This window comes from Hirundo rustica, chromosome 10, assembly GCF_015227805.2.
Source record: "Hirundo rustica isolate bHirRus1 chromosome 10, bHirRus1.pri.v3, whole genome shotgun sequence".
NCBI lineage: Eukaryota > Metazoa > Chordata > Aves > Passeriformes > Hirundinidae > Hirundo > Hirundo rustica.
The window spans coordinates 2593555-2617539 of NC_053459.1; the positions used below are offsets into that span (position 1 = coordinate 2593555).

Below are 23985 nucleotides of genomic sequence, written 5' to 3' on the forward strand. Positions count from 1 at the left end.
AACCAGGAGGGAGTTTCCTCCTTGTACCACCAAGCCCCACCCTGGAACTTCTCATAAACTAAAGAAACCACAGTGAAAGTGAACTATTCAAAAGGCAAATGTTTATTAGATACACAGAACTTTAAAAAACTTTCAAAGAATTATGCAAGAAGTAGATTTAAATAGAACAGGTGTTATTGCAATTGTGCTACATTACAAAATCACTTTTCTACTGTCAGCACAATCTGAAGACCTTAATGTTATATGTGAGATCCGTTACATCGACTCTGGCACACAGTAAGTGGTCTGAGCTTTCCTGTTCCAATGTCATTTGTGCTGCACCAGGCTGTTCTTGAGGGCAAGAGCAGCTCTCCATGGAACTACAGCTTTTATGTTTCAGTAAATAAAGGAACTGGCAAGGAATAACAAGAACTGCTGTTTTCCTCAGCAATAAAAGGAAAATCAAAATATGATTTCAGGCAAAAATATCATATGAGTAACAGTTCAGGAGGTAAACTCTCTTTCCATGGCCAAACAGTTCCTATTAATCCGACTCCAAAGTGCTACAGGTGCACCAAAAGGAGAGTGACTCACAAGGTCCAGCATTTACACAGATGGAATTAGTAACAGTACATTACATTCAAGTCTCTTGATTTGCTTATTGCCATGCTGCACCACATTATTGCTTCATATTCTGTATCTTGAACAAGAGGTTGATGACTTTGGAGAGTTCAGAAATATCAAAGAGGCTACTGACTAATACAAGAAACTGTACATGTTAAGGACAGGAAGTCAAAGACTAAACTCAGTCCTTTGTCACTGAGGCGTGCTGGAAACAAAAAAAATAGAAAAAAAACCCAAATACTGATTTCCCTAGATTAAATCTGCCATAGCACTGTAATAATGGAAGCATTCTAGGCGTGTTCTAAACAAGAAGTTTAACTGTTCTAACTAATGAATGGCAAGATTTATTTCTCTTAGGAGGACATTAACAGTCTGGACAGTAAGACCAATCATAATAAAGGTAACACACTGGGAGGAATAATCCAAGCTGTTTTTCACAATAGATAAAAATACAGGTAAATTCAAGGCACAGGTATTTTCAAAATTAACCCACATTATTTTCTTTGGAGCTAATCATACAGACTAAGCCCTAATCACACTATTAACAAGCTGTACACAGGGCCTTTATGTGCATCACTTGTGACAGCACTATCAGAATGATCACAAAATAATTCACATACAGATGTGCACACAGACATTATCAGCATAGACTGGATCTCTACAGTAGAAAAAAAGAAATATTTCTGCAAATAGCTTACAGTTCTTAGACAGTAATGTTACCATGAACTTGTGTGTGACACAAAGGCAGCGAGCAGAGAACACAGTCACAGCTGGTTTGGGCTTGGTGGGAGGCTGCTGGTTTGTGGCAATGCTCACAACACCGACACCATCGTGATTCACTTTAATTAATGCCATCTGAAATAATTCCATACCGAGGAAACTTGTGTGCTAAACGTGTTTTACAAAACCCAAAGCACTGCTTGGCCCCCAACCAGACAGCAGGTTTCTGCTTAGAAATTTCGTCTTGCCCTGTAGGCTCCTTTTCTGAGTACACAGTGCTCAGATTTGTTTAACCAGGCACAACAAATCGATTCATTTGTAATTTCTTGTGTACATAAGACTACATTCAGATGAAAATATTCACTGTGCTTCACAGTGATCAAGTCTTGTGAGATTCTTAAATGCTCTTGAATTGGGTTTTGCCATCTTCAGGGGTCAAAAAGAACCCCACAGCTGCTTGCCTATTTGGGCAATTCAGAAAAATGAACCCCTGGCTTTCCTGAGCATTGCCACTAGCAGACCATAAGCATATCTGCATCTTTATTGCTCCAGCTGAGTTCAGTGAATTGACAAATATGAAACATTTTACCACCTGAGTTTCAGCATCTGGAATTGCAAACTTCTGAGCATCCTGAACACCTTGATTTCAGCGAGCCCAGCCAACAACAACCCCCAAGCACACGGGGTCTCTCCTCCTGCCATCTCTGAGCCTGCTCCAATGCATCCCTCTCGTCTCTGCTCTTTGGAGATGGGCTCAGCTCGGGCTGTGCTGACCAGCACCCCCCTGTGCCTCGGGCAGGGGCAACATCAAGTCACAGACAGGGAGGGGGACTGCTTCTTGTTCTGTCCTTGCAGCAAGTCAAGGAAAACAGCACACGCTAACTGTGCACCTAAGATAATGAAGTGAACTCAGGAAGTGAACTCAGGAAGAAACTGAACGGGCAGTAGCGTCCTTGCTCTCAAGCACAGGTGACCAAAGCTTCCTCTGAATCTCTGTCCAGGTGAGCATTTCCTCTTCCTCCATCATCAGCCTCTCTCAAAACTTTGCCATGTTAAAAACTCTATTTAAAAAGCTTCAGTAAATTAGCATAAGGGTACATATTAACGTAACCTGCATTAATATCTCTGCTCCAACAGAGTACAAACAAAGCTATCTTTGATGAGAACTGCATTGGTGCCAATCAAAAGAAAAAAATAACAGTACAATCTAGACCCCTTGGTGCTGGAGGAGAAAGCACAGTGCCCAGTCCCTCAAATGGATACCAGACATACAGTATAAAATGGAAGAGATTCCACAAGTTCTGCCCACCTAACCATTCCCGAGGTTAGGGAGCCTACAGGTACAACTACACCATTACCAGGCAGTGTTCTCTGGCTGATGGCTGTAAAAGGGGAATGCTTCAGCCACAAGCCAAGGGCCAGAGGCTGTATGTGCTGCAGTGATCAGTGATTCAGAACCTTCCAGAAGCCTGGCTGCAAGAAATGTCTTTTCAATTAATATCACACTGCTAAGAACAGAAGTGGACATCAAAATAGAGAAGAAAATCACTTACTAATTTCTGTTTAGCAGAGTGAAGACAATTCTTAGAATTTATTTTTAGGTGTGACTTGGAGATGCTTGAGCCCTCATATGTACGGTTGGACTGAAGTTACATCTTTGTGCAGCTACCCTAGAGCTACCAAACCTACTACCATTTATGATGGAAATATTTTGGTTACAGTAGATGACATTAATAATTTTCTCTCCTAGCTGAGACAAAGGAAAAAAGTAAAACCGACTTGCTGCTCACGTCCATAAACTGCAAGCATCTAGATATGCATAAGAGTGAGAGGTTAAATCTTTGAATCCATCTATGCCTAAGTGAAATGCATTGGAGAACAAGTGGCTCAGGAATGCAACTTCCAAATTAATGCATCCTTCTAGAAATATGGTACATTTTCATTAAATCAAGGTCAAATTGTTCTTTTCTAGTCCATCTAAAAATAACTTGTAACAGAGCAGGCCATAAGTGCAAATTATTTACAGAGTAAACAAGCAAGAAGAAAAACTCACTGCCTGTTCTAAGGAAATCATTGCATAAGTAACTGCCATTTAGCAGAGCTCCACATCTGTAACTGTTCAGCTTGGATACAGGTTCTCAAGAACTGTAAGCAGAAGTTTTCAGCATCTACATTTCTGCATTTACTGGTTCATTAAACACTGTCATTTCAAAAGTAGGTAACAGTAACAGTACATGAATCGTTAAGAAAAGACAACTAAACTATAAAATGAATCTTGGAAACCATGGAAAGCAGTATCTTGTTATTTACAGAGTAGTGCAGTATTATAAACACGGATTAAATGACACTGTGCTACACCTACAGAACAAGCACTGTTTAAAACAGCGTAGCATGACAATGTTACAAGTCTGAATACAAACAAGAGGAAATCAAAGGAAAGGATGACATCTTTCAAATTGCATCTCTAATGAAGTGCTCCTATAGTCTTTGACATTTTCATTTACAATGATGGCACAAGCTATATACACTGTTAGTACATGAAATCAGTTACAGGGCAATTACCATTGCAATCAACAGACCTTAACCACAGGTACTCAAATTGACATTTCAAAGTAAAACTTGGTGAGCAGAAACAGATGAAACTTAGAAAAGGATTAATTTATCTGATTCATTTGTTTTGTATTACCAAGGAATTTTATTTTAGGGCAATGTGAATGTACATGCTCGGGGACTGACTCCTGATTAATCACTGATATGCAATGATTTGTATTTTATCAGTGTTCTTACCGTATCCAAAGCACTGTTTGGTATTCAGCCAGAAACTCAAATTTGTGTCTTTCCTGAGGTTACAAGTTAATGCATCCCAAAGTGCAGCTCCCAGAGCTCTTTAAAACTCATGACCACGTTACTGAAAATGGTGACTCCCAGTTTGGCATAGCTTCACTGAGGGTCAGAATTTCCATCTCATGAAGAAATACTCTGGGAAAACAGATGAGGAAAGTCCAGTGGAACAAACAGCGTTCCAGAGTTGGTGCTTGTTTTCACCCTCCTGAGCAAGCACAGAGACCAGAACCCCGAGGCCAGGGCTGGCTCTGCAGGGGTTTTATGGGGTTTTTCTGCCATGACCAACTTCCCTACTGGCTGCTGTCCTCAGAATTCCTTTGAAAGGCAGCTCCTGAGGGTTTTGGTAATTTACAGGAAATTGGTACACAGACAATCATATTCATTTTCCAACTCCCAAGTGCTATTTCAGTTCTCACGAACTTTATGCCTCAACTGTAAAACTGTGTACTGGAAATAAGGAGTCCTAGTACAGAAACCTAAGCAGGACTTAAAAAAAATACCTTTACTGAAAAAACCCCAACCCAATAATGGTGGTGCATCAAAATACAAGTGCTTCCTTGGGCTTCAAAATTATCCAAAATATATCATATGGCTACATGGACAGGTCCACAGATATTTTTCTGGTGAAAGGAGGAACCTTTCTAGAACTTTATCTGTGGACAAGCAGCTTGTACAGTAGTTTAACTGTGCTACAGAAAGTGATTGTCTGATGACAGGCCAAGAAATACTTGCTGGATACTCTGCCATCTCTGCAGATGAGACATCCAGAAAACCAATTTAAAAGCTGTAGGGCACAAACTCAAGTCCCCACCTCTATCATCAAGTAATTTACAACGCGATTCAGAAAACTGGGAGAATCCAGAGTTCAACACCCTTTTATTTCCTAAATAGTTTACACATCGCAGTGAGCAAAGAGTGAACCCAGTAACTTTCAACCTTCACCCATACTATTATAAAAGGTAAAAACTGGGATTCAAACTTTGCCTCACAGATGCATGCCTGAACCCACTGGCTCTCCACATCATGTAGCCTTGTACCTTGCTGGACAGTTATCAACACTATGAATAAGTTCCACAGGGTTAAGGCACACAGTCATCACTGCAGCGTGTTGTAGTGGCTCACCAAACCACCAGTTTCTCTTTCAAAAGAAAGCATTCCTCAAAGATTCTCCTTTTGTCCAATGTAGCTTGGTTTGTTGGTGTTTTGGCTTTTTTATGGTGTTTTTTGTTTTTTTTTTAATTCCCACCCATGCATGATCTGACAAAAATTCTACTTGGTTAAGCCAAGTAATCTGCTTGTAAGAATGATGCATACAAATTATAACTGAGCTTTTAAAATAATTATGGATAATTATCCTAGATGATTCTTTGGGATTTACTTGCCTATGCATTTTTCCCATTAGCAGAACCGGAAACACCTTGAAGATATTGCTTTTAAAGTCACAGGCACAAATGCTGAAGGCACTTTCCCCAAAAAGCTTTCAAGGTTTTAATTACTGATCACACATAAGGCAAACTTTCCGACCGCTGTACAACGTCCTGCTCTCATATCAGAGCCCACAGCAGATATAACTGAACTCTGGGTACTGGATAGGTTTGTAGACTTGTTTGGTAAGTTAAATTAACCCTTTTTCTAAAGGCACAGGATATAATTTTTGTATGACACTTAGGCAGGGAATTCCCACTTCAGGAATCTTTAAAAAGCCTGTCTTGCAGCAGACCACTGGATTCATTCTTCTTCTTTTTTTCAAGAAAAAAAAAAATTACAGTTTAAAGCCTTTTTCATTATATCTATGAATGGTCACACAGCCATGATACGATACTGGCCTGGGCATGGCTGCTACTCCTGTGATAATGCCCGTTGCAGGGTCATAACAAAGAATAGTGTCTGTGGCTTCACCATTTTCCCGTCTTCCACCAAGGATATAGATTTTTCCATTACACACAGACATGCCACAATTCTCCTGTTGCAAGAAAACACAAGGGAATACGCAGTTAAAAAGCAAGACTTGATTCACGCCCCAGTGCAGGAGGGCAGCACTGTGACTGCCTTTTGTAAACAGCCTGGCCTATAATGTTCCCTCCTGAAAGGGCCAGTGCAGGAAGCACAAAAATTAGGGGAAACAGCAGCACAAGCCTCCAGAGAAGACTATTTCAGGTCTAAGCCTTTACTACATGTAGCTCAGACAAAGGGAACAATGGAATATAACTGAACACTGTACTCAGCATTGAAAGATCTGAGCTAGGGAAAGGAGGAGAGAACAAAGGTTTTCAGAAGAGGGACCACAGTAGGTACTATTAATGCAAGGAATGGGAACAAGGAGAAGCACCTTGGAGAAGTAAGAGATAATGAAGAGGGATGTAAATGGGAGAGGAAAAAAGGCATGACTAAAAAGAGTGCACAAGAAAAGACAGTGCTATGTCTTACTTGAAACAGAGATAGGATTTTATTTCTTCCTCAATAGCAGGCATGGAAAATTACTCAGGTAAATAGAGAACACAGATTAAAAGAGGAACAGAGGGAAGGCTGGGGAAAAAAAAACAGAACAAATTTCTCTTAAGGTAATACCATAGAGTATGTGATTGGTGTTTTTAAAACACGGGGAAATGTAACTGCTGCACACACATTTCACTACTGAGGGGACATGTTCAAATCCTGCTCAGTGTCCCATGTGTGGAAATAAGAGAGCTCTCACTGCTGAAGTCACACACTTTCTGTGCTATACAGTGGGGCTTTTTCACACTGTAAAAACAGCCTTCAGTATTTCCTGTTACACTGAAAGGTTTTAAACAATTACAAGGAAATTACTCCCTTCAATCTAAATGAAAACAGGCAACAGAAAGTAATTTCTATACAACAAAATCATCATTCAATACACTGTTCTTCAACAGTAACAGCTCTCAAGCAAAGCCTGGATTACCTAACAGTGACACCCAGCTGTAAAGCTACAGCTTTAGAAACTCCCTATTCTGTGAGGTTTTGAGTTACACAAAAGGGTAAAGCAAGAATGGAATCAGAGATGCAATTTTATCAGGGCTAAGCAAACGTACACTTATTCAATGCTAAGATAACAATGTCAAAAATTACGTTTCAGCCGTCTATGGGTTTTTGACTGGTAATTACCTGTCTGCTGAATGTATTCTGTACATGCATCCAGTAGTCCTCAATGGGGTCATAGCAGTAAATGGCTTTGGTGAGCCCGCCAGCAACGTAGATCAGGTTGTTGAGGGACACGGCCGTGATACATCGCTTGGCAATGGGGATGGTGGCACGGAGCAACCAGGAATTGGTATCAGGGTCATACGACTGAACCTGGAAACAAGGACAGGCCTTTCAGACTGAAAGCCCAGCTGAAGGAACAGCCTGGCACGCCCACACGGATCACACAAGGAGAGACAAAGCAGCAGAGCCTCCCCCAAAGAACCCAGAGTCAATGCAGATCCATGTATCAATAATTTATACGTATGCACAATATTTGACATTGTTTTCCAAACGCTCCCATTTAAGAACCCGCAGAACTTGTGAAGCCAATGACATAAGCACTGTATCCATAAAAAGACCACAGTAACAGTGTATCGCTCAACATTTTCTACTCTGTATTTTTTGCATTAGAAAAACTCCACATTCCACCCAGCAAAAACCAAGCAGGTCTCCTGTAGGACCTGGATTTAAACCAGCGATGCTGTTTGCTGCGGATAGAAGGTGCAACCCCGGAGAGCCAACTGACCTTGTCAGAACAGGTGTTGTCATCAGGGCCACCCCCGATGACAAAGAGTTTGCCAACACAGCTGGTGACAGCTGGGGAGCTCACAGCCTCCTTCAGGGGAGCCACCTCGGTCCAGCGGTTGGAGAAGGAGTCGTAGCACTCCACGCTGCTCAGGCGGTTCTGCCCGTCGTATCCTCCCACCACGTACACCTGCACAAAGGGCACCCTTACGTCACGTTTCCAGGAGGTAGTACAGTTAAATAGCGAACTACATCAATTTAAAGCTGATTTGCTAGGTTTGTCAAGGGATACATTCATCACATTTTGTATTTGTACACGGGAGGAGAAGAATATGGTCTAAAAATAACAGGTAAAGACTCCCTGGAGAGTTCCATTCAGTCACGTGTGGAATGACACTGCAAACACATGCCAAAGCATAGTATTATTAATACTGCAGTAGAAACTTCTTATTTGAATAGCATTTGTTAGAAAAAGCATTCCTCTGTATTTCTCTCTTTTTTTAGATAACATTCAGCAACAACAGCAGCAGCAAACACCCATCTGAGTTTACCTTTGCTTTTTCTGGCATTTTGCTTTTTTCCCCTACTTGCTTACTGAAGTATTTCCTCCTCCCAGTTTGTAAACTCTGCTTTCTTGTCTCTTCTTTCATATTTAGGAAGCAGAGCTCCTCATTATTTGTGATTACCTTCTTCCCTCTGCTTGCTTAGCTGCACGTTTCATCTCTAAGAAGATGAAGTGACACCACATGCACATCTTTTCTAACTTTCACTAAGGGAGTCCCAGCTAGTGGTTTTATGTGCAGGCACACAGGCCTTCAAAAATACACCAAAACTTGCCATTTCCACACTCCATGTGTTTGCTTAATTTCAATATAAAACATGAAATAAAACTGCTGACATTCAGAGGAGTATCAGTTTCTGTTAATAACTACATAAACAGTTAGACAGCGCTCTTGAAGCACAGGCAAATCCAGATGCTTCTTTGCTTCCCAAAAAATTGCTTCTTGGAAATAAGCTACTTCAATGACGAAAAATCAAAACCTCCCCGCAAAAAAAGAGCAGTAAGATGATTTTCATGTCCATGGGTAGTGTCTGACTGATGAAGAGCTCAACTGTTTGAAGTATTTTATTTGAACACACATATTTTTAAAATTATTTGACATGAAATACAAAGTAATATTTAGGTATTTTCTCCACTGTTTTCTTATATACAGCAAACATTTCCACTATAAAAAAATGAAAATATACTTCTCTTACTTTACCCAGAAGAACAGCCATTTTATGTCTCCATCTGCCTTTATTTAAGGAGGCAACTCTGATCCAAATGTTAAGCTGAGAGTTATAAATCCAGACATCCCGGCTATTGATTCTTCCACCTTTAAAATGAAACATATGCCAATCTGAATAATCACTGAAAGGGTAATACTAACTATGAGCATGCCCCTCCAGGGTGGGCAATGAAAACATTAAATCCCCTTTTGGGATGTAATAAGGATCTACCAGTACTTATACATTACAATAAAAGGTAATTTGCAGTGGATCTCAAAGACGAAATCCCACAGGAAGTTGTTTTCCTCGTGCTTTCCTTTCCCATAACGCTGACATCACACTAGATTATTTCCTGAAGTTGGAATGCATTTTAGTGGCTTTTGCCCAAACTCTTCAGATTTCCTGTAGTGTCCCTACCCAGATGGGGCCCTCCAAACCCCTGCCCGTGGCACATCGCTCCCACCCCTCCTCTGCCCGCTCTGCGAGCATCCCCTCGGTTCCACACTTTGCTCAAATGGCACAGGACACACACCTGAGGCCATTTCCATGGTGACACCAACACCCAGAGCCTGCTGTCTGAGCCATCAGCTGCACCCTGTCACTCTCCCTTGCTGAAGGACTGAACGTGCTCCTGACAAAAGCCTGCTTGGGATATTTTGTCTGTAGCTTTCCCAGCTGCTGCTGCACACAGGCTCCTGCTGTATTTCAAAGCAGCCCTGTCTCTTTAAATACAATTGATGTCCTGGAATCAGCTGTAAAAACCGGGGGATTGGTGCCAAATAAGAACTCCAGAAAACACTTCTGTTTACAATAAGATTGTGCTGGGGCTGGTGTTCACAGCAGCAAGTGACTTTCAGCTGAGCTTCTGGAAGTTCACAGGACTTAAAAAGCAAACCAAAATAAACAGACCCCACAAACAGGACACAACAAAAACCAAGCAAGCAAAGAAAGAGCTTTTGAATTTTTTACGATTATTCACCTGAAACAAGAATATCATTCCGCAGAGCACACACGGCATACTCAGACTTGGTAAACTCTGGAAGTTTAGCCAGTGACTTCCACTCTCCTGTCACAGGATCATAGCACTCCGTGTATGGCAAATTAAACCCTCCAACTCGTTCACAGCCTCCAACAACAACTATCACCTCAGAATAGCCGGTTGATCTAAAAAAGTGAACACAGAAAATTAAGATGTAGGAGGTATTTATTACTACATGGAGGCCAAGCAACATTGTCTTCAAAACCTTGTGAAAATCAGAAAAAATACTATTTAGCTTTAACTTCCACAACAATGAAAAAAGAAAAGTCATTTAGCAAACAGGTTTTCACTGTTTCCAGCTCTCATTACACAGCAGGTTACCACACTGACAGGAGTACTGTGTAATGGTGGAGTTGCACTGCACAGTGTTCTATGCAAAAACCATGTAATTAAATAACACAGACAGCCCCTACTATAATAATATTTTTCCTTTAACTATACACAGAATCAGATCAGAAACAGAGTTCAAGCCAGGCCGGAGACAATGAGATAAACGATCTGTTTCACAATGAAATCAGTCTTCATTCCCCCTCCTGAGCTTTACAAAATAAATAATACTTTACAGCACCTAAATACTCCAAGTGTTTAAAAGCAGAAGGAATGTAGTCACTAAAATAAGGAAAACCAAAAAGACCTTAGAGCCAGTGCACAGTAAAAAGGGAAACAGCAGTGACAGGAGGAAACATTAAGGAATACTGAAATAAAAATTCAAACCTAAAACCAAAAGCTGAAACTCAGTGGGAATAAATCAGGCATGAGACAGTCTTTAATGTACCCAAATAGACCTTTAAGTTCTATTCCACACATTGATTGTCCTTCTAGTACCCACATGCTTTTGCATTATACATATTCTATATCCACAGCAGTAACAAAACTTACCTAACAAAAATCAATGTGCATTTGAATGTAGAGAATCAACCAACTATCTCTGATGTGCAAATCAAACTGTGACCACCTTTATTCCTCCTCTCAGACTTATAATTTCTTGTCAGCATTTGTCAAACCCCTTTCTTTTCAGGGCATTTTAAAATTAAAGCACTTTGCATTGACATAGTTATTTCAAGGACTCCTGTCAGTTAAGCAAAACTGAATGCAAGATTGATTTTATTTTTGATGAGCCTTTTTGTTGTGTTGTGCTTTGCACTATGATCCCACTGCGAATAGGTATCTCACAGAACAGCCATTCATGCCATTGTTGAGTACTGCAGTCTTCTCTCAAAAATAAAGAAAAAAAAAGACTTATGACTGGATTTGAGGCAAAATTGCATGATCTGTCCCTAAAGTTCCCAACGTGAACTTATGCACATATTCACCTATGAATCCTGCTGAGGCTTTTCCTGTTCTGAAACACCACGAACAAAACTAGTGAGGCCTTCCATCTGCTTGTCACCACACAACAAATTGAAATACTCCATCCATGTTTCTACCCAGAATATTGAAAAGAGGCAAAGGCAATGCTAAATGCTAACACCCTGCAGGATGAGAGAAATGAGAGAAATGGCTGAGGAACAGCACTTACACACCTGAACCCGTCAGAAGAAACTCTTGTCAGCTGCTCAGCTTTGAAGTCATGCTCCTTCCTGGTTTCTATATTTACTGTTTACTGCTTTTTGCTTTTCTGAGGAACAGCTCTGAAAAGAATCTCTCAAAGGGTAAGAGAGGGGAAGTTCCTGTGCCAACAAAGCATTACCCAAGAAAAGAACTCCCATAAAAGCAAGACACTCATCTCATAATTTGCTTTAGAAGCAAGCCCAAAGACACCAGCTAACTGTGTACAGAGAGGTTTGTCTGTGCATTACTTCCTAGATTAGAACTAAGGCCTCCATTCACTCACTGAAAAGATGACTGTGACATATCATTTATCTTTGATTTAAAACTAAAATGAAACAAAAAAACTTTGCTCAGAGAGAGCTCTTTATAAATTGCTGCAATGGAGTTTCTCAAAATACTCATCTAGCACAGTATTTCAAATCCAAAGAGAACCAAAAACTTTCTTAACATTTGAGTACCTATATATGACCATATTCTTTCTTCAGGTTAAGAAGATTTTTCTCCATTTTATTTTCTTACACAAATCTTGCAGTGCACAGGTTTTATGGTTAGTTCCAAATTTTATTTTTTTTTTCAAATGACAGAGCGCACACCCATTTTTTAAAAAAAGTAAAATGTGGTAGGAATACACAAAAAGAACATCCAGGCAAAGGCTAATTCCAGAAACAAACTAAGCATATGAAGGTTAGAAAAATGAAGGTTAGAAAAAGCTGTGACCTCAACCAGTGGTACAGGAAGCCCTTCTTGTAGCCCTCAGAAGAAACAGTGTGAGCAAAGTAACACAGGTGTTCAAACAGGCTGTAAAGACCCCAGCAGACACCATCCCACCAAGAACAGGCGCATCAAATAGAAAAGAGAGAGTGAATGACAATCAACAGTGTCATACAATTCCATGCAGTCCCAAGAGCAGGCTTTCCAGGGCTCCTGAGCTCCACACACACCTCTTGATGAACTGAAAACATCAACCAGCACAGCACGAGCTGCACAGAAAAACTTGTGGTAGCTCAAACAGATCACATTCAAAACCATGGTAAGTTCAAAAAACACATTACAGAAATTCAAACAAACTATAGAAATTCTGATAAATCACTACTTCTTTCTTTCTCACTGTTAAGTCAATTTTGGGAAGTAACTGAGGTAGCAGACAAAACGTCAAGTGAAACAGAAACCCATCTCCAAGTGGGAAAAATAAGGGACAACCTAAAAGCTTTCCAAAGGCCACTGAAAAGGACACGTTCAAATGTATAAACATGCTAACTTCTGGTTAAAGAGCACCCTGAGGTATTGTTACCAGACAACAGCAGCTTTGATCAAAATCTGAGGGTAACCCAAAGCACACAGCAGCAAGAGCTCCTGCAGTTTGGGTATGGAAGTGCTCACTGCTGGGTCTCAGCTTGGACATTTGGTGTGCAACACAGCCAGGAGGGACAGGACAGGCTCACAGGGAGCAGGAGGGACAACCTCAAGATGTCACTGTGTCCTTGCAAGTCCGTGACCGAAAGGCTCTCTCAGAAAGACCTGCCTTTGCCAACGATGCCTTAGTGGCAAAGGGAACAGTTATGCCACATTTGAAACTTTTATTTACTTCAGGTAACTCTTCACTGGCTTCAAACAGAAAAAAAAAAAGCCAAACCAAACCAAAAAAAACCACACCCCAAAAAACAACACAACTTGAATTGCAATGTGGTTTGTTCTTTGAAAAAACAAGTAGAACCCATTTCACCCATGGGTGCATCCATATCCATGCAACTGATCACGGTTTATATCCCAAAGTTTCAGTAAAAGCGCTGGTGTGGAAATTTTTTATCCTGTAGCCTGTCTCATTTTAGAAACAGTTTATATAGAAAAGACACTGGAGGAAGGCAAGAAAAAAGGAAAAGAGCTCTCCACTGCCCTCCCCTCCCCAAAGCCCCCCAAAATGCCCAGAAAAGGTGCAATGAAAACACGGGGGAAGGGGGACCTGGCAATGATTTAAAAACATGATCTCTCTTTGCTATAGGCAACGGAAACAGACAACAGAAACAAATGACAGAGAACTATTCCATGAATGTAATATAGAAAAGGGGAAAAAATTCCTGTTGGCATGCCAGCCAGTTTTTCTCTTTGTAAATGACTTCTCTTGTTCCTTCCTACTCAAACTCCCACTGCAGTTCAACAAGCTCAGCAGTAAAACCAACAAACCCCCTGGCTTCAGAAATCACCTGTGTTTTCACAAGGCACTTCACTTGCAAGCTGGAGCCCCACTCTGGGGACGTTCAGGATTTCAAGGACATACATCCCCCATGCTGACAGAAGTGAATGTATTTGCCCTCCTCAGCCAATTGAAAAGCAGAACAAACAGCAAACCAAACACTGCAGCTTGCAGCCCCCTCCAGCTGTCTGAATTCCCCTGCTCCCTCGCTCCAGCCCAGAAACAACCACTGCAGCAATTCCCAAACAGCCCTGATCCAAACGCTTCCCAAACCCTCCCAGGGCAGTGCACAGCTCAGAAAGCCTGGGAGGGAGCCGGGCTGCAGAGACTTTAAGATGATTCTCTCATGGCAGGACTGAAGACTGGAAAGCCACTAATGGGGCAGACACTGACAAGTGGTTTTTTTCCCCTTAAGCAAGCCTTTAACACCTGCCAAAAAAAAATAAAGGTTCCCTGCACAGTCACCGTAGAGCAACCACTTATGAGTAAGAGTAAACAAAGAGGAGTAACTCCTAACACAATCTGTTTGCCTAGACCATCATTGCATCACCTTAAAGTAATGTATGATTTTATAAAAAACTGCTCAAATCAGCTGGAGTTAACTATAAACTACTGTCTCTACTATCGTTGACATGAGGCTGGGAAAATATTTTTCAGGAAAAAAAGAACCATAATAGTCATTGCTCATAAATGCCACTAATGGATTCTTCCTCATTTCTTCTTGCAACCTCAGTCACCTATTTGTGTAACACATTATTAAGCAGCAGCAATTCTGAATTATTAAAATGTCACCAAATGAGCATGAAATACTTCAGGAACTGTTTCATGATTCTTTAAAAATACAATATTTGGTTTCTTTACAGCGAAGAACCTGTTGTTCTGCTGTCTATTACAAATACACGTACTACTCCATTGGTAAAATATTTGTGATGTAGGAAGGAAATGCTCTGAATACATAATACACCCATCTACATCCTTTGTGGTGTGCTGTACATTTACAGGACTTTGTTACAAAAAGAAAGCTGGGGAAATGGAGTGGTTTACCTGCCACAGCAGCGTGAGCTCTCTTCAAGACACTGCTATAATACAAAGCACCTTAAGATCTCCCCTAGCAAACCTTAAGTATTTTACTTGCAAGGTAATGTAACTTCACTTACCTCTTTTCAGAGCAGTGAAGTGCTCTGTGCAAAAAGACTCATTTATGCACATTCTCAAGAGACAGTGAGCTTCATGCACGTTGGAACGTACAGAACTGCAACTGCAGCAGCTCCAGAATTTAGCAAAGTAAAATCATATGCAAGAGGTTTTTCTCCAGGCATGCATATATCAAACATCTGAACATCAAATGATGTTTTCCTGCAGAAAAAAAAGGTTTTAAGAATTTCCTCACCTGCGTGGCCTAGTTCTGGGAGACATCATCTCGTTCCCAAGGATGTGGTAGCGCCTGGCTTCGTGCAGCAGCTGATAGCACTCTGGGGAGTTCTGAATCAGCTGGTCCACTTCCACAGTCTGAACAAAGTAGTTGGGGTGCAGGAGCGGGAGCCGGACGTGCGTCAGGAGCTCGTGGAGCACGGGCCGGCGCAGCTCGACCGCGCGGTACACCCAGCGCATCACGGCCTCGAACACCATCTCCTCCTTACTGATCACCAGCTCGTCGCTGCAAATGTAATCGATGAGCTCGTCCTTCCCCAGCTCCAGGAACTCCTCGTGCTGGGACACGTCCTCGAACGTCTGCAGCGCGAAGTTCCTGCACTTGGTGAACAGCGTCTTGAGCGAGTGCGTGTCCGCGAAGCGCTGGATGCCCAGGCAGTTGCAGGGATCCAGCTGCTCCTCCAGGAACTTGGCGCAGGCGTCGCGCAGAACGCTGATCTGGAACAGACTCGACGTTTCGAACAGATACTGCACGTTCTCCGTGGTGATTTTCACCTTTCCCGTGTACACGTACTGCAAAAAGCAATCCATGGCTTCGGCAAAAATGCCGTTGATCTCCACCAGCATCTCTCTGCTCTCCCTGTGGTCGTTGCAGAACATGGCTCTGAAGTAGCTGCTGCAGGCCGAGAGCACGGCGCGGTGGCACGGGAACTCCCGGCCCTCCACGCAGATGATGACATCCGTGAACAGCCGGCTGTCTCGGAACTCATTGAAGATCTGGAGAATGCTCTCTGCGTGGGATGATCCCGAGGAGAAGTCGAAAAACTCAGGGCCTGACAACGATTTTGGGTCCATTTCAAAAACTTTCCTCTTGGTTGCAGGGGAATCTCGTATCCCGCTCTCCTCTCTATTCAGTCTGCGTCCCAATATTAGTACCATTGTTACATCGGTTGGCTATAGAGTCATTGAGAAAAACTCGCAGAGGTTCTCCTTCTCGGTGCAACGGTCTGAAAAATTGAAACACCTCAGTATTCAGTCTGGCACACTCTTAGCTGCATCACAGCAATTAGACAAGATACTTGTTTGCTCACTCTAACAACTGGTGAAATTGTTGACCTTTCTTGGAGGTGGCACAGGGCAAATTAATATTCACCTTGCCCAGAGCAGTGCAGCACTGCCAAGGGTTAAATGCAAAATATCCCAGAAAACAGCTGTCATGGATGGCAGTTCCTGAATGTCCCAGCATCACTGGTACTGCATCAGTGTGCAAGATAAAAATCTCAATATCTCAGCTCCAGCAAATCACTTGGCTGACAGAAGCCAAAGTTTTTCTGGATAATGATCCAGTGCTTGAACTTTTCCCTTTTTCCAGTGTGATCCTCATTTCAGCTGGAGCCTCCAGAGTACTAACATAACAGCACTAGTCAAAAAGGGGGGTGGGGGAATAAGACTAAAATTCTAAATTTAATTTAGATTTTTTTTTTCATTTTTAAAATTTTAATTAAATTAATTTTAATTCTAAAACTTAATTGAGAAACCACTCCATTTTCATTATCAAGTTTATCATAATGAAGTCTTATAACACTAGTGTTAAATAACAATCTGTGATCGCTACAAGTAACCTTGACTAAGTTTTTACCTGCTCATTCCTAACATCTAAAAATTAGTTCACTGATAATCTACGACTGAATTAAAAAAAAAACAACGTAAACTGCTAGCACATGAAACAGAATGAAAGGTGAGCTAGATTTTTTTTGTGTAAAACTACTGGAAATATGAACAAAGGGCAACTTGCTGAGGACAGGGAAATTTTCTGTTTCCAAAGCACTACTGGAAAATAATTATTAGCAGAAGTTTTTGCTTGAACACCTTCCAGTTTCAAGTACAAGTGTAGAGGTTCCTCCCAGCGTGCAAACACACGCATTATCAGAGCACTGGAATTGCAAAAAACAAATACCCAAACGTTTGCATGTGCCAATATTAAAGTGTGTGGGTGAAGAAAATGCAGCTGACTTTGCAAATAGTGCATGTTAGAGGGAGTGAGAGCAACCAATCTACCACAACAGGGCTTTTTGCCTCTCCTGAGCTCAAGAATTACCTGGATGAACGTACACCAAGACACACTGAGGTAGCGAGAGGCTGGCAAAGCACCCTCTTGGGTCTGGCATTGGTACAGTTCCAAATGCTTGGAATATTTTTTTGTACGTCTACAAGGCCACAAAATGAACTATTTTAAAGTTCATGGATTTTTATTTTTTTTTCATGCCTCCCAAGGTTTTATGCCGTTTCCCTGAATGCACAGTCAGGAAACACCAACTCCTCATGGCAAATTCATTTCCTGATGAGCTCCCATCCTCAAGAGCTGCAATTACCCAGACCCAGACTGGCCACGTCATCCCTTAATATAGAACACAATGAACGTGCTTTTTTTAAACAGCCTTTTTACACAGCACCTTTAAAAGGCACCATCTGAACAAACAGCAAGGAAAGAATGCAGGCTGCACCTTCACTCATTGAGAAAAGAGGTTCTAAAAGTATCATGTTCCCAAAAAAATTTTTTACACAAATTTACAAGGTAGATTCTTGGCCTGGGGCTCACTTAGCCTACGGAATACTTAGTTTTAACATGATTTCAGATACGACCAGTTGCCACTCTGGTGCCTGAAAAACACTGTTGCAAGGAGCCCATCTAATAACTGATTGCTTCAGAGAGACTAACGAGGCGCAAATGGACAATTTGATCTGGAGCTGACATTCTATCCCATGTATTGCACAATCACTTCACCCTGGAATGACACAGGCCCGATACAAAACAACACCAACAACCACCCCCAGCACCTCTGCTGTGCTGCCAAAATCCTACCCCCTACACCGAGTATCATCTGCAACTAACTAGGTAGTACTAGCCTGAGAAAGTGGGCATAAACAAAGCAGCAGCAGCAAAGGGAAATATAAAAATATAAATATATAAATGCTAAAGGCTGAATTCCAGCATCGCAGCTCTGAATCAGATGGATTTCCCAAAAGCTAATGGACCTTTTCCAAAGAAAGTTAGCCTGAAACGAGAAGCAAGATCCTGATGTTGCATGAAAGGGCAAAACACAGCAACTAAGTAAAAACTCTTTAAGATGATATCTTTCTCATTATGTGAGAAGTTAAGACAGGACTGTATTATGCAATCATTAACAGCCAGAAACAAGGGCTCTGGGTTACAACTGCTCCCTGCAGGAAGCTTCTTTACACTTGGAACATCACAAAATTAGTGGTCAGCAAATGTTTTTTAATGTCCTAATGGTTTAAAGAAATGGGAAAACAACAACAAAAAAAATCCATGGAGTAAAAGCCAATCAAGGGGGATAAATATTGTAAACTCACAGATAAGATACTAGAAAGGAGAGAGAACTCATTTCTCCTTTTCAGTAGAACAGAACATGTTGTTTGTAAATGTACTTTCCTTCCATTTCTGTCCAGTTAATTACTTCTGCAGGTTTGCTTCTGCAAAACAATTTCACAAGCCTATCAGTAACAGTGTCACATGTTCAGCTCTATCACATATACGTGTTGCCTTCCTGCAAACCTTGCTCTGGCAGTTTTCAAATGTCACCTTCCAGCTGCCAAAGGGGGAAAGGCAGAGGGGAACCTGTGCCTGAGGCTGAGCAAAGGGAGGAAACAGGGCAGGACAGATCTATCTGCACTTTTCCTGTATGCAGAGGTACTTACATGCCTTACCTGCCTACAGACCCTGCACTGTAAAACACCAGTCATTCTGAGAATTGAACACTCAGATATCTTCAATAAATTTAAACAAAGCAAAAGAAAATTTTTTTTTTTCCCCCAAAGGCAAGTACTGGAAAAAAAAATTGATCAAAGAGAAAAAATAATACAAATTCTACTGAATTTGCAGTATTTGCAAGGGTCAGCAAGGATGGATCTTAAGTATTCAGAGTCTGCCCATCTGAAAAACTGGAAAGGAAAAACAAATCACACTTTCAATCAACAGGTTTTAAAAGTGCTTTCTAAGCACAGACATGGCTCTGACATGGATGTTACCTCACACACATGTATTTCTGAGTTAAGCTGGGTCCACCACGAGTTCAGACTCCCCTATTTCCTTCACCTACGCCATCTGTAAGCTTGTCTACTGCTCCTCAGAAATACCCTACAAGCCCAATGCAGGGGCTGGTAGAAGCCGTCTACAAAACGTTTGCCCTGACACCTTCTATCAGTAAATCCTCTTACTCAAAATACTTTTACGTCGCACTAAACTCCTCCTTCCTCTACTGCAACACCCAGGTGCGTGTCACCCCTCTCCCTCCAGCCAGGGCTGCGCCAGCAGCCGGCTCTGTGCCCTGCGCCTCACGGAGCTCCGGGCGAGGCCCTTCAGCGACACCTCGTCCCCAGGTGTGCCCGAGCTCCGCAGCTCGCCCTGGGGCTGCGCTTTCCGAGTACCTGAGGCTGCGCTGGGCTCCTGCGGCTGCCAGGGGAGGTGACGTCCAGCCCGTGCCCGCGGCCGGAGCGCTGACGGCCTGTGAGGGGAGAGAAGGAGGCGCTGGGACGGGGCAGGGCAGACAGAGCCAGAGCCAGGGCCAGAGGCGCTGCTGTCACCCCGCGGATAGCGAGCAACCCAGAAACGAAAGCCAGCTGCGGGAACGGTGTTTTCATGCCGAGGCCTGGGAACTGCAGCTGAGGTTTGGCCGGTTCCGGGCGCTCCGCGATGGGAGATAAGGCGGTGCCGCGCCTCAGGTGCGCGGTTACCACGGGAGGCGGGGAGAACAAACTGCCCGGAGGAACCACAGCACGTGCTGCTTGTGTTTGGAAAGGAAGAGGGGGTGGGGAAAAAAGAGCATAACCTTTCCCTCTGACAAAAAAAAAAGCAACAAAAAAACCCCAACACGACGTTTAGCTTTCCTTCGTCTCTGTGATATGAAAAAGACCAAAAGTTTGTTGGTTTTAGAGATTAAAAAAAAAAAAAATCTTGTTCTGCAACAGATATTGAGGATTTGAATGTCTAAGATGAAGACTTTAAGAAAGCCGATTAACTAGTAAACGAGAATTCAGCGATCGAACTGATTGACGTGATAAGAGTTAGCTGAACTGCAGAAGTTTTTCATTCTAATCTAAGACACTATCTTGGTTTTTGAAAAAGAATGTCAAAGTTCAGTAGTAATCCAAGCTAGTGACACACACACAAAAAAACCTTAAGTGCCCTCAAAAGTCGCCCAGCAAAAAAACAGGAACTGATTTGGACACGGGAGTCACGATTATTAAGTAAAACAGAACAAAAACAAGCAATGAAAAGGGACACCTTGAAACTGCAGAACCCTTTACGTACCGTTTTGTAAACGAAAAAAAAAAACCCTCAGAGGGGAAAAAAACAACTTATGTGCGGGAAAAAGGAGGAAAAAAACAACACTGCGTAGTGTTATTATTCACGTATGGGGAAGGAACAGTGAAAAAGCCCCAACCCTTCCCCTTTGGTACGGCTGTCGTTGTTGCACGTGATTTCAGATTTTGCTAAACCAAACCCGAGCCCCGGCCAGCGCTCCCAGGGCTCCGGGGTTCCGCCAGACGCCAGCACGTCCGACACCGGGCACTGCCCGCCGGGCCGGAGCACGGCCCGAGGCACCGGGAAGCCGGCGGGGAAAGCCGCAGAACGGAGCCGCCCGCGCCCAGCCCCGGCACGGCACGGCCGGGCGAGGAGGCGGCGGGAGCCGCTCCCGCAGGGGACGGCGCGGCACCGGAACCGAGCGGAGCGGCGGAAAGCGCGGCCGGAGGCGGCGGCACAAAATGGCTCCTCCCGTCCCGCCCTCCAGCTCACCTTCACCCCGGGCCGCCGCCGCGGCCCCCCCGCGCCCCGGCCAATCCGCGCGCGCGGCCCCGCCCCCGCCCGCCCGCGCGCCCAATCCGCGCCCGCGGGGGTCTCGGGGGCTCGCGCGGCCCCGCGTTACGAAACGGCCGCGGGCGGCGCGGGGGCTCCGCGCGCCCCCCGTCCGCTCTGCCCTGCCCTGCCCTGCCCTGCCCGGGGCTGGGGGAACAACAACAATAACAATAACAACAACAACAACAACAATAACAGTAACTGCAGCACCGCGCACCGCCGCGGCTCCCGGGGCTCCGGCGCTGCCCGCTGCCCTCCCCCAACGTGGCACCGCCGCCGCGCGCTGCCAGCAGAGCCCCGGACGCGCCGTCCCCTCCGCGGCGATTAACGGTGCCGGCCCGCCCCGCGTCTGGGCCCCGCGCCCCGGCCGTCCCGCGGTGGCCTCCGCGCCTTCCCCGGGGGTTCCCGGCCCGCCGTGGGGCACCGCAGCCCTCGCCCGCCCGGCCGGGAGCGCGCCCCGCCGCCCCGCACTCACAGCCGGGAGCGCGCCCTGCCGCGCTGCGCCCCGCGGGAGCCGCCGGGGCCGCCGGGGTCGGGGTCGGTCGGGTCGGCTGGGTGGGCGCGGAGCGGAGCGATCCGGAGCGGTGCGGCGCGCTCGGGCCTCTCCGCCGCCGGTCGCGCTGCCAGCGCCGCTCAAAACAAAGGGGCTGGCGGGGCATGTGACCTCCGAGCCACCGCACATGATGTCACCGGCTCCGCGCGGCCCTGGGAGCTGTAGTTCCGCCGCCCCGCCCGGAGACGGCCCCGCTGCCGGCGGCCGTCAGCGTCCCGGGAGGAGCCGGGGACGGGAGAGCCTCGGCGGCAGCAGCGATAAACGGCAGCGCTTTCCGTCGCTGCGAGCTCTTGCCGTCGCCGTCCCTTTGCCGGGGTCCGGAGCACATCCCTCGTACCCCGCAAGTATACCCGACCCGCCCCGTCCCGGGAGCGGGCAAAAGCTCCAGGTGCACCGATGCAAGCGGGTGCGTCGGGACAGCAGCTTCCAGCGGGATAGTCCCTTGTGCCGGCTCTGGGGGGCCCTACAGAAGCCCTCCAGCAAGAGCCGGCTCCCAGACTGAAAACAACACCCTGTCTCGGGGTGCGTGTTCAGCCTACATGACCAAAACAAAACCTATTGCATGAAAAAATTAACCAAGATAGAATCTTTGTCTACCTGAGCTACAGCTCCACCCAATTAATTCAGAATTTCCAGTTCCTCTTCAACAGTAACACAAAACAGAGCGTCCCTGTCCCTGCTGACCACGGGAAGCCAAGGTCATCTTTAAGCAGGGACACTTAAGAGCGAGCTCTGCTGTCACAGCTGGGGGTCCCAGTGGTGGCAGCCAGTCAACCGCAAATATAAAAGCAGGACCCTGGTGTCATCGCCCTGCAATTTCAGGAGCAGGTCTGAGCCTGTCCTGGAGCCCAAATTCACTTCATATCCAAAGTATTTGGACAGTGGCCCATGCTCCAACACAGGCTGATGGAACATGCCTTGGAGTATGGAAATTTATTTTTGTTCTGCCCTTTAGCATAAGCAAACTTGCAAGCCCATAATGCGGAGTAGTGAGGCGAGGGCAGGGACATGCATGCTGAAATTAAGATCATTACCTGGTACCGAATGAGGCTTTATGCAACGCCGTGGAGCTGATGTGGCCAGGTAACTGGCTGTGTTCTCCTTCCTAGAAGGATGACCTCCCCCTCTGGCCCCTTACTGCCAAGGGAAAGGAAGAAATACAACTTCTATTAGCTCCCCCCTGCTTTGCTCCCCTAAATGTTGGATATCAATCCTAGGCATAACGTACCTTTACCTTTTGGTAAACCTCCGCAATCTTCTGACCCGAGGCTATTCCCAGGAAGCGCACCCAGCCGTGTGCTCTTGGCAGTGGCTGACTGTGCTCTGCCACTGAAACTTGAAGAGGAGCCAGTGCGTGCCCAGGACTCCGGGGCTGACCCCCTCCAGAGCAAACTAGGCTCAGATTTTCATGGGCTGAACAAGCTCTGATTTCTCCTGGGGTCAGGTAAATTGCAGCTTTGCAAAAGAGTTAGAATTATTAATTAAAAACTAAAAGGCTGAGTTCTGAAAATAGACTGAAAATGTCAACTGATTTTGGTACAAAGATTGTTCTCACATAGATCTTAAACAATTGAAACTTTCAACCATTTTCCTGCAGATCTAAAACTCAGAACTGCTTGACTTCATTAAAAGTCAGAGTGTTCAGTCCATTTCTCATCCTCTGCCTGGAAAAGCAAGAAGGACCCCAAACAACATAAACAGCAAAGAGAAAATCAGCAGCAGGTCCACCTTGTAGAATACAGGTCTGTTGCAATAACGTATTTCATGTGCTGAATATGGGAAATATTAATAACCCGAAGTCTTACTTGTTACAAAGACATTAACTCTAAAAGTATATGACCTAAGAAAAATATTTTGCTTAAAATAGATTTCTTATCCTTTATATCCTCTTGTCTGCCCCAGTTCTTTGAGTCTCTAACTCTTGGGGTCAATATGAGTACGCGGAGTTCACTTGAGAAAACATAACCGGGATTAAAGGAATGAGTCAGAGGAAGGAAAAAATCAAAACAGGATCAAGATACCTCTGCCCTGGCTTGAAGGAGCTATCTGAAGGAACTATGTTTACTCCAATAAAAACTGCACGTGGCAAAAATATCTTGAGTGAAGAGGGTAGATGGAGCATTAAAAAGAAAATACTAATTAAGAATACTCATTGAGCAATCAATCATTTCATAATGTACCCATGTATGCATGTGGTCACATCCAGGCACTTCCAGTTCTGAAAGCCAACGTCACTGAGG

General features: G+C 44.3%; 1 protein-coding gene across 7 annotated transcripts; it reads right to left on the minus strand.

The window, feature by feature from the left end:
- Positions 1 to 84: 84 nt before the first annotated feature.
- KLHL24 (kelch like family member 24) lies at positions 85 to 23116 on the minus strand. 7 transcript variants are annotated; one of them, XM_040074731.1, is made up of 9 exons: positions 22980 to 23116; positions 22780 to 22882; positions 19764 to 19840; positions 15334 to 16321; positions 10142 to 10326; positions 9151 to 9269; positions 7895 to 8083; positions 7291 to 7479; positions 85 to 6130 (listed from the first exon to the last, which is right to left on the minus strand). In XM_040074731.1, the coding sequence occupies exons 4-9, from the start codon at positions 16251 to 16253 to the stop codon at positions 5930 to 5932; spliced, it is 1803 nt and encodes a 600-aa protein (XP_039930665.1). In that variant the 5' UTR covers positions 16254 to 16321; positions 19764 to 19840; positions 22780 to 22882; positions 22980 to 23116; the 3' UTR covers positions 85 to 5929. The 7 variants fall into 7 exon arrangements, with proteins under 7 accessions (XP_039930665.1, XP_039930666.1, XP_039930669.1 ...); XM_040074732.2 differs by having other exon boundaries at positions 22974 to 23021; XM_040074735.1 differs by lacking the exon at positions 19764 to 19840.
- Between the last annotated feature and the right edge of the window lie 869 nt (positions 23117 to 23985).